Source organism: Physella acuta, unplaced genomic scaffold (assembly GCF_028476545.2).
Source record: "Physella acuta isolate Inbredline_101_S28 unplaced genomic scaffold, ASM2847654v3 ptg000276l, whole genome shotgun sequence".
Taxonomy (NCBI): Eukaryota; Metazoa; Mollusca; class Gastropoda; family Physidae; genus Physella; species Physella acuta.
The window spans coordinates 663,573-675,132 of record NW_026731795.1 but is presented as its reverse complement, the minus strand read 5'-3'; the positions used below and the strand labels follow the sequence as shown (position 1 = coordinate 675,132).

Genomic DNA, 11,560 nt, shown 5'->3' with positions numbered 1-11,560 from the left:
AATATAAAACAACTAGATAGCGGCGTATGCTACGTCACGGGTCAGCTCATATATATATATATATATATATATATATATATATATATGACTTAAGTATTTTCTAATTAATCAAACTATTAAGGCTGTGTGTTTATAATATTTATAATATGAACTGTAATGATAAGCTCTTTTTTTTACGTATTTATCATGTTTTAGCTAAATTATATCATAATGCACGTAATCAAACAGACCATTTCACACTGAGTGAAGTAGTAGAAAATGTAAACATATATGAATCAAGTAGAGGACAATATCCAGCAGGGACAACACCAAGTGAAACTATGTATGAAATCATCATACACGAGCAGCATTCATCATCAGGAGAACTACCATTGCGTTTCGTAGAAACTAACGTTGAAAACTAGATTTTGTATAGTCTACAATGGCATATACCCCACGCTGCCTAAGTTATCGCTGTTTAATACAATTTACATTGATGTAACTATTTGTAAATAGAACTGCATGTGGATTTTTAAAGAAAGTATCAAAATACAATTACATTGTTCGATTTATTAATGTTTTAAAATTTGAAAGCTACATAACAAAAGAAACCTTAATCTAACGTTAATCATGCCTAAAATTGTATTTGTTGTTTCTCTGCATACATTTGAGAAGAATCTTACTTGATATCCATCACCTTCCTTGGCTTAAGCCCTCTATATTTTCCTCATCATCTTCACAACCCCATCACTATTCGCGTACGTTCCGCTACTGCTTTCGGTGCCCTGTGCTATAATCACCAGCTGATTTCACAAGTAAGCCATCTTGAAGGTACCCACCTTTGGTCTTATCACCAGATGTCTTTGTGCTGCCATTTTTTCCTCTTGTATTATCAGATCCATCTTAGTGTCACGGTCGACTAGACCCATTTCATAATACTGCACCTACGTGTTCCATTTATTTTGCTTTATGCTAATAAATAACAAATAAAAACTGTTTTGCTGTGTTGTTACTGTATTTTTTAATATGCCTCTTTAAACCATTACTTATTAGACTATACTGTGTTTACAATGTGTTTACATTTACAGTTTGTTATAGATTTTCATTTTTATAAAGTTTATTAGTAGTTTATTATCATTTGTTTTTAGGTACAATATGGTTAATTATTAACGATTTGCACAAAGACACGAATAGCTTAATAGCCCTAAGAATTAGAGTGGGAACCCAGCCCCCTCTCCCCCCAATTATATTTGTTTAACTGCAGTGCATTATCTTTATGCATTGGGAATAGGTGTTTATAGAAACATTCTAAAGAGTTACATAGGGTTTGAAAAGTGTATAACATATGTGCAGCATTTATGAAAAAAATACGATAACATTTTAAAATACAAATCGAGAAGCAAAAAGTAGTATTTTTCAGCATTTGTTTATTTATATACATTAAGTAAAAAAAGTAAACACATTTTAAACATTTTGATTGACAATATAGTAGCATTACTTTACCTTGGTCATTTACTCACGACTTTAGACAGTCTCATTTTTAAATTGCTGTCCAGCAAATTTTCCTTGTCTTTAATTACAGACATTACGTACCAATCATGGAAGTTTTGGTAACTTGTTTTAAAAGACGGCATTAATATTTCTTTACTTCTTCTCATTGGCTCAGCTACAGAATAGATGTTTCGAAAACATTCAATTAAATGTGTTACGTCTTCGATGACACTTTTGTCCATCTTTAGTGTGTGATTGCTATCTGCAGTTAATTTATCACCTTTCTCGTAGTATTCGTGGTATTTGTTCCACACATTTTCAAGATGATCAACCAGCTCTTTATTTTTGCCGTGCAAATTTTGCGACTCGTCCAAAACTGTTTCGAGCAGTAAACAAATGTTTTGTAATATTTTTTCCGATTCGCCGTATTGCAGCGACCGTTGGGTTTTGATACGTAGCAGTTGATTGTTGGAATTATATTCCATCTGACTGACAAGAGAAATCAACGATTTAACTTCCTCGGTGTGGTTCTCGATGTCGTACATCAACATTCTCTCTCCACATACACTTTTAACTGTCGCATAATCAGTTTTTATTTCCTTCCCAATTTTCAATTCAGTTTCGTATATGATGACTGAAATGACATTATTTACGTCGAATCCGAAAGAGTCATGCAGAATTTTAATAACAGAATTACAATCATTAGCTCTGTCATTTGTAAATGCTACGATTATTGCTTTAAATTCCTCATTACTTAAAGTAATACAAGCTTTCATGTCTTCAATAAATGTGTTAATGTTATTTGTATCATACACTGGTCCGTCCACTAGTTTAATAACGTGATTGTCATACTTGGTGAAGTGTAACTGTATTTTCTCCTCATCTGGTAGTTTAATTTGGTTGAAAACTAATTTCCAATTTCGTCCTATTTCAAACAAATCTTTCTTAGTTTTTAAGTCAACAATAGTTTTCTTGGTCTCTGTTTTTTCAAGACAATATTCTCTTTGAAGCATTGATCTCTTCAACAGATCTTTATTGCTATTTCGTGTACCAATCAGTAATACCGAAGATGTAGTCATAAGGTGAATTTTATCCACAATTCTGAAATAAAGTTTTTGATCTTGAAATTAAATATTTTAACTTAAGTTTAAAACACAAATAGTAGATATTGTCAAAAAGGTAAGTAATGAAAGTTTATCCAGTGCAGTAAAAGGAGCTTCTATTAAAATAATTCAATAAGTAAATATCGGAATTAAATGATTCAGTGACTCTTCAATTATAACAGTCATTTGGTTAGTTCCACAACACAAAGTGTTCATCAAACAAGTACATTAAAAACGTGTGATAAATCATCAGCGTGCTTGTTAAAGCTGACTAGAAATAGAAAGTTAAAATTATAAAGGCAAAGTTAGTCAAAATCTTACTTTGGTTTCATACTCTGGGCGCTAGCTCCTTCTAGCAAGTTAGGGTACATTTTTGCTATAAATGTAACAAAGTAAAGTTATAAAAAAGTAAGTTGCTTTTTTGATTTATAACTGATGGCTGTACATACATTTTTCTATACGCATTGATTCTTTATTTTGAAAAAAATAATTTTATTTGAAGGCTCTCTATTATATTACATTATTAAAGATATGCAGGCCTTAGGTCTAGACTAGTCCTGCTCAGTTTCTAACATTTAGGTTTAAATATAATTTTGGTGATTATATAAGTTGGGAACAAAAAAACAAACTAAAATCTACATTGTTTGCGTTACTATTGTAAAGGTAATCAGATATTAATAATATAAAAATTTATTGTTAGAAAATGAGAAAATGTCTTAGTAGTAAAAGATGTAAATTGTGATCATTAATAAATAAAGAACTACAAATTAACGTTTAAAACTCGTGATTACCTGTTAAAGACTGTTGGGTTGTCCTGAAAGTAAAGATTTTCGCTTGTATTTTTATATTTCTTTATAAAACTTCATCGTTTTAAAGAAACTTTTAAAAATATATCCAGTCAATGACAAAATAAAAATAATATTGTACCTACTCTTGGTTAAGCAAGCAAGCTGTAAAATCTTCTTTTTCTGAAGTGTCAATGGCTACTAACGAAAAATCGAAAGCAGATTCTCCAATGGGATTTTGGTGAATATCTCTGTAATTTGTTTTCCTAAAAAAATGTTTTAGCATAAAATTCACATAATAATGAATACAAAGACAGTTATTAATAATATATCCGTACAGGTACAGCAAGAAATAATATAGATGTAATAAAAATAGATGTAAATATATGTATGCTCACCGAAGCATAAATACCATATCTCTTAACAGCCTACCTGTTAAATATAGATATATAAAAAACATTAAACATTGATAATTATAAATATAAGTTTTTCCGCCAAAAATTTCGCATTAAGTTTTCGGTAAAAGATTTACTGGCAAATTAAAAAGGTTGCTAAGAGTAAAATGATCCTATTTCAAATGATAAGTCGTTATTAAACGAGTTCTTCAACTGTGGTTAAATTATTAATTGAAATAAAATAAATAAGGAGTATAAGAAAAAATACAAAGTATAATAGTTATGATTTAAAACTACACTTTATTTGAAAAATTATTGTGTAACAGTCTTACATCTGTTTGTATAAAAGAAGAAGAGTATCAACGTCGTTATGGTCATTACCACACAAACAAGAGCAAGAACAATAACTGCACTGTTGTCACAATATATGCGACCTAAAAGGAACATGAAATTTAAAAAATTAAAATGTTTAAGTAATATATATATATATATATATATATATATATATATATATATATATATATATATATATATATATATATATATGTGTGTGTGTGTGTGTGTGTGTGTGTGTGTTTACAAAAATAATTCGAAGCACTCACTTTCTCCATTTATAGAATACCTTGTTGGTTTGCATGACATTTCTTCTTCTGCGTGTTTAAAAGAAAAGACATTTAACAGTTTATTTAGGTATTTCAATCTTAATGCCTACAAATATGCTTTCTTCTGAGATATTACTAGTTATTATAAAATGTTATCCATGAATTTACTATAGTTAATCACTTGGGTGTCGTCGAAAATCTATGTTCGATAATGGAAATTCATATTTTAATAATTATCAATAGTTATTCTCGAATTTATATAACATTTATTCGTAATACTCCAAACATTAATTTACAGCACAGCTTTCCAAATTATTTGTATTATAATTTTTAATTTCTGGCATTTTATTTGTAATTTCATCAACAAAATCCACTAACACTGGAAAACTTGGGCTCTATGACTGGGATCTAGAAGAAATGCCCACATCACACACAACTAAACCACACAAGATTAAGTTACAGTTTTATTTTCTGAATTGTAATTAACAATGGAAGTAAAAAATCACCTGTGGCGTATTGGTTGTTGAAAACGTCCTTGTTTGTGTAGTCAATCCTGTTATTGTGAATGTAATTATCAACAATTGATACGCCTTTATCCAATCCCCTACAACTGCAATTTATTCGTTTTTCTCTTAAACTGCATTCCTTCAGGACAACATATGCGGGTTCTTCGAGAAAGATTAGTAATAGATTAACTGTGAAAATCATTTTAATGCCTACGACGTTTTAATTTTTAAAAATAAAATGAAAAATGCGTTTACATTTTCTAAGTTAAAGTTAAAAAAAATGTATTTAATGCAGGATAAAAGTGAACTGGTTATTAAAAAAAAGATTGAATTTTTTACAGTATATCTAATAAATAAAATATCGGGAATATTGTCTAAGAATTAAACTAAAACTTCGTATTGTAATAATAATTCCAAATTCCGTATATTTCACTTCAATCATAATAGTGTGAAACTTAAAACATATAAAGACAGATTGCTTGAGAAAGCGTGAAATTTTTCAAATTATTCTATCAATTTTATTACCATTCAATTGTAACTATCACTTGCCTGCATGCAACGATGCTGTGGTATTGACGCCGGATTGCATATTTATAGACGCAGCAATGATGTTAGGATAAATAAAGAAATTGAAGTAATCCGCTACCACGTGTAATTGTTGATGGAGAAATTGTGTATTACAATTAGCTTTATAATAAACAGGTTCCTCATTGAGTTTGGTGTTCGTGCATGAAATGGGACCAAAGTGAGTGTTTGTTTTGTTGACAATCATCTGTGAACAATTTTTAATGTCTTGTTTATGGAATAATACATATCACTTTTGTTTTTCTAAAATGAATTTAACACTGTACTCAAAATAAGTAACTATCTGAAAACCACTAAAAAATATTACGAAAATAAACACATGATAATATAAACTGTAAAACATTGTGTTTATAAACTTATTATAATATATATATATATATATATATATATATATATATATATATATATATATATATATATATATATATATATATATATATATATATATATATATATATATATATATATATGTATATATATTTAAATGTATAATAGTTATATTTACCATGGCCTCAGGATAGATACGTGTAACACTACATGTAATGTCTAAAGTGTCGATGGACCAAACAAAATCACAGAACACATCTTTCGGTTTCGCTGTGATTGCAAATAAGATGAACATTAATCTGTATTATGTCAGTATTATAACTTAAAATGGTTGTTCCCTCCCATCTCTTTAAACACATAATAATTTTATGTAGGTTTATATACACGTGTGAATAACAAAACGAACATAATTCAATTCACAATCAAAACATTAATGTCAAAATGAAATGTTTTGTCATTATTAACACATTATTAATACAACAGGCCCAATTTATGTACTACTGATATAAAAATATCACAGAGAACGCAATAAAATAGCTCATTTCAAATAACTTCAAAGACGGATATTTGAATGGAAACATAAGTTGATTTATGAGCAGCTATCTTTTTGTTTTACAATAGAATACCTTAGTCTTTAAATATTGAGAAAGAACAAAAGAAGACAGTATAATTTGTTTTACAATACTCCCAGGCAACTTTAAGTAAGACATGCTTATGTATAAACCTCAAGTTTGACATTGCACTATGTAGAATAAAGAAATATTAATCAACATAGAGCAATGAACACTTACCGTATACTTGTAAGCTGCAATGATAGAAAACTTCAACATTAGGGCTTGATGTATGTGTTCTCAACTTCCATACCCCTGCAGGGTTAGTGGGAATCCTTCTAGAGACATTATGTATGTGTATGTGAAACGTTAACATATCGTTTATCTGTTCTACTCTAGCCGACAACCAGTAGACATCATTGATCACACATTCCCCATTCAGAACTGGACATTCAGCGACTAGGATGTCGTCTTTTGTCCACATGACCATGGTCGTTTCCTTTTTTAAATTGACCGTCGAATACTTAAGGTCATAAGACATTCCCTCCTCGGCAGGTGGACAAGATAAGATACCTTCATTAGAATTCAATACATTTAGCATCGAGACATTTAATACAACAAATTAATTTTTGCATTGCAAATATGATTTAAGTTAAGGTTGCTTAGTGTATTTTCTAAGCTACAGTTACAATGCAGAAGAAACTTCTCGGGCAGGCAAAAATACTTTGCTAAGATAATCGGCCATAAATGAAACAGAAATTTTTATTATCTTAAACAAGAAAATGGAGCAGATTAAATTTGGCCAAGAGGCGTAGGAGAATTTTATAAATTGAATAACTTATTTTAAAAGACAACTATAATGTTTATTAACTTTGCAAATACTCTAACATTCTATGCAACGTGTTTTCTTGAGGAGCTTTTTCTTATAATAGGTAGAAGTATAATTTCGTTATCTACAAACTATAATTTTGATTATATAAAATCTTAGGTCTTCTGATTACAGTTTTATAAGCAGAAACGATACATTTCCTTTTGTTTATATGTTTCTATAAGTAAGTACTGCCTAAGACAGAGCATAATTACTTGCCCGATTAGCATTCCTCCATTGTGCTAAGCCATCTCAAAATTTATTATAAAATATTACCTGGTATAACAAAAATAAGCACGTGGGTGAAAAGAAAAATGGTTGTTTCCATAGTTCCCATTCTAGATTTGAGCTGATATACTGGTATGTAAAAAACATGTATATTAAAACAATAGAAGTGATGAGGTTTTTACATTTGGCAATGTTTAGTGTGTTCGAAAGAAATTGAAATTGTATGCTTAATCAATGTTTTAAGAACCTTTTTTAAAAAGTTAAATATGGCTTTAAACTTGTTATTACGATCATTTGGTTTTGAATTATTTTACGTGAAAATATGTTTGTTATAGCTAAAACTTAACATTTGGCGTATGTTTGAGTTAGGGCTTTTATTTCGTGAAGTGCAATATATTTGCAGTATTTGTTATGTGCATGTCGTTTTGGTTCATTTATTTTGCGCAGAAAAAGTATTCTAGATATATTTTGTATATTTTCTTTGTATGTGCAATGTTACATTAACTTTGTAACGTATGGCTAAAGTAGGATAAAGCCTAGACTTGATGTAAGCGGTTTTTTTAAATCAATAATTTTTTAAAAGTGTGTTGTCCTGGAAATTTCAAATGTCCTTTTACTTATCAGGTTTATTTGGCAGTAGTTAACTTTTTCATTTCGATGAAGATGGCTATTGTGACTGTTAAAATTGGAGTTTAAGTAAACGTTTCCTCCATTTTCGATGATTATGACAGTGAGAGGGCAACAACGTAGAAAAAAAAACATTTCTCACAGCCATGTTGTTTATTCGCTATACAATGTTTATGCTAAAGTTAGAAATTAGATTAGAGCATAGAGCACAAATTCTGCATAGTTTCTACAATCTTTTATAACAAGGTTTATTTAATTTGATTCCTGTTTTAAATTTTAAAAGTGGGCCAAAGTGCGTGCGTTTTTAGCTATGCGATTAGCTTCTATTAAAATTTTAAAAGTATGTAATTAAAGAAAAATATTTATACTGGAATGCTTTTTCATACCAATCAATAATTTCTATAATACTGCACCAATACATTAAATCACCATAAAGAAAATAGTAGACATCTGTTTTATGGATAGAATACCATACTCAAATTTTTATAAGCGACTCACACTTTGCTTAATATTCATTTAATATGATTATATCATTATAATTTTTAAGAAAAAACTTTTTTATATTTTCATTTTATGTCTATATAAAGCTTGTTATTATAAACTATCTTTATTATTACTTTTTTTAAATTCAAAATCGTGGGTTTTGTGTGTATTATTATAGTTTCCTACTAAGGTTAATTTAGTAACATTTCACCATGTGCACTCCATTTCAAGATTAATTAACGATATTTGTGCGCCCTAATTCTGACCCTGAAGTGGCAATACGATTTTGAGTCGGACAATTTACACACGATGTTGCCAGTTATTTGATTATCTACTACAATAGTGGTAATTCCTGCCAAAGTGTATAGCTCTTCGTAGTTTTATATTGATGTGGGGGAAGTCGTTTTTCAGGAAAGGGTAACATGATAAATGTATACACTTCCATTGGCATATCACACAACATATAATAAAAGTTCCCGCAAGCCACTAGTCGAACTACACATGTGTGTATGAACAGTTTAGACGTGTCGACTTCGTTGTATTGAATAGAGGATGTGAATCAAGCGGGAAGGGCGAAGCGTCTAAATTGTGTAAAAAATGGGGAAGTTACACAGGGGTACAGGCGATAGCTGAAAGAGTGCGTTGTTACATATTGAGATGAAGTTGCTATAAACTATTAAGTTTGGTGATGCCACCCAAAAAAAACTCCCCGAAACTTCATAAGACTTTTTAAACGGACACATAATCTTATATGTATATATATATATATATATATATATATATATATATATATATATATATATATATATATATATTATACACACAAACAAATATAAATATATATATATATATATATATATATAATATATATATTATATATATATATATATATATATATATATATATATATATATATATATATATATATATATTATATACACACAAACACAAACACATATATAAACCACAATTATGTATAAATATATATATATACTCTATGTATATATATATATATATATATATATATATATATATATATATATATATATATATATATATATATATATATATAAATAAATATATATATATATATTTATAAATATAAATGTAAATATATATCCTAACTGCGCCAATTATGTCTCTAATTCAAATGACATGCCCATTAACATGATTTAAATAGTTTCACTAGCCCAAACCCAAATACTGATCAATTATACAGCGTGCATTGTTTTAACGAAAACATTAATTTAACGAGAAAAATGGCCCGTTGAGGGTGAGATACAACGGGCGCTAGGTTGATAATATTGTCTTTTCCTCTAAATCGGAACTAAAAACAAAATCACCACTTCAAATTTAGTTTTAACCGGAAACGAAAAATGTAATTGAAAACGGATTTCTGACCAGAATCGGCATTATAATCGGAATTAAGCTTGATCTACGAGTAGTTACTGCATATTGATACAAAACATAGTGGAAGTCATACCACTAAACCTTGCACCTAATCTCAAACACGACAGAGGTCGCATTTAAGGGGGGGGGGGGCTTCGCCCCGCGCCCCCCCCCCCACCAGACACACCCTAATGCACGTTTACCGTCTCATTCAACGAAATATACTTTTTTATAGAAAAAATATTTATCTGTGTCCGTCCCCCTTCCAAAAAAAAATTTAGTCCACCGTCACCCCCGAAAATTTCAAGAGCCCCCCCCCCTCTCTCTCTGGGAAGGAATAACTCTGAAAGAACACTGGTCGCATTTGTAGCTCATACAAACTAAAGGTAAAGCCTACTTCTATAATATAGACCTGTTTCCTACTTTCGACCTATACATTTTACTCACGGAGACAGTGTTCGTTTCAGGCTTTTTTTCTGGGGGTGATGGCACTTGAATTTTTGCAGGGGCGAATAAATTTCGACGGGTGCGGGGAGGACGACACTGGTAAAAGTATATATTTTCTATATACATTATATTACGCCTTTTTTTGGGGGGGGGGTGGGGATTAGACGTTTTGGCGTCTGAGGGGGGGGGGGGGGAATAGACGTTCTACCGTGGGGGGTGGGGGGGGGGGGGAAGGGGCTTAGCCCCTAACAGAAGAGAAACTCTTCACGCAAAACACTTATAACATTAGACACATAATTTAGGCTGTAATGTCAGTATTTTTATTATGGAGTCTCGATGACGACATTTATTTGAAGGGGGGGGGGGGGGGGTCGGCATAGACGATCTACTGGGAGTGGGGCTTCTCCCCTACCCGATGAGATGCATGTGCACTCTCCAGCTTGATACTGTTTTCTACTATATGCTCCATGTGACGCCATGTTTCGTTTTCGTTTTACTATGAAAGTTTTTATTTTGCTTGTGTTTTCTATATAGCGTTCAAGGTGATTGGTGATAGTGCTGATCACATTAACTTTTTATACGCCGAGTTCACAGAAAGAGATGAACTCTGCTTCATCTGCCCCGTAGACCGCCAGTTTCAAAGGGTAACACAGTATAGTGCGCAATAGCCATGTGACAGCCCACACGGTCAACAACACCTTGAAGGACGTGTAGCAACACAGGCGGGATATCATTAGCGTAACTATACTAGTCTATTTATAAACGGCTTTGTAAAGGCATGCTGTAATTATATTTATAACCTACGTTAAATAAAACATGTGTAAGTGACTAATATCAACAAAGAAGTTACAACTTACATTTCAATAAAGAAAAAAGATTGGCTTGATGCCAGCCAAAGTCGCGTATACTATAACTGCGTTAACACGCGTTATACGATCCAATAAAAGCTTAACTAGGTCAAGTTTTTGTTCATTCTATATGGCAGGTTGCTTCTAAAATAACACCTCATGGATCTCCCGTATTTCACCCTATACCCCCACCTCCCGCTTTACACACGCACATAAAATACTTGGTCTGGTATTGATAACTTGTAAGGTTGGGGTTGGCGGGGGGGGGGGGGGGGGGGTTATTCATTAAATGATACGGGTGTCTGACAATGTTGCCGAATAGCTAGCGGGCACTTATGAGGTTAGT

At 31.0% G+C, this 11,560-nt stretch overlaps 1 protein-coding gene across 1 annotated transcript; it reads right to left on the bottom strand.

Moving 5' to 3' along the window:
• Positions 1-1,420: 1,420 nt before the first annotated feature.
• On the bottom strand, positions 1,421-11,258 carry LOC131939404 (uncharacterized). The gene is made up of 13 exons (XM_059297689.1): positions 11,224-11,258; positions 7,469-7,549; positions 6,565-6,897; positions 5,952-6,043; positions 5,411-5,633; positions 4,862-5,023; positions 4,356-4,403; positions 4,086-4,187; positions 3,757-3,790; positions 3,505-3,624; positions 3,365-3,387; positions 2,895-2,949; positions 1,421-2,571 (listed from the first exon to the last, which is right to left on the bottom strand). The coding sequence occupies exons 2-13, from the start codon at positions 7,527-7,529 to the stop codon at positions 1,488-1,490; spliced, it is 2,337 nt and encodes a 778-aa protein (XP_059153672.1). The 5' UTR covers positions 7,530-7,549; positions 11,224-11,258; the 3' UTR covers positions 1,421-1,487.
• Between the last annotated feature and the right edge of the window lie 302 nt (positions 11,259-11,560).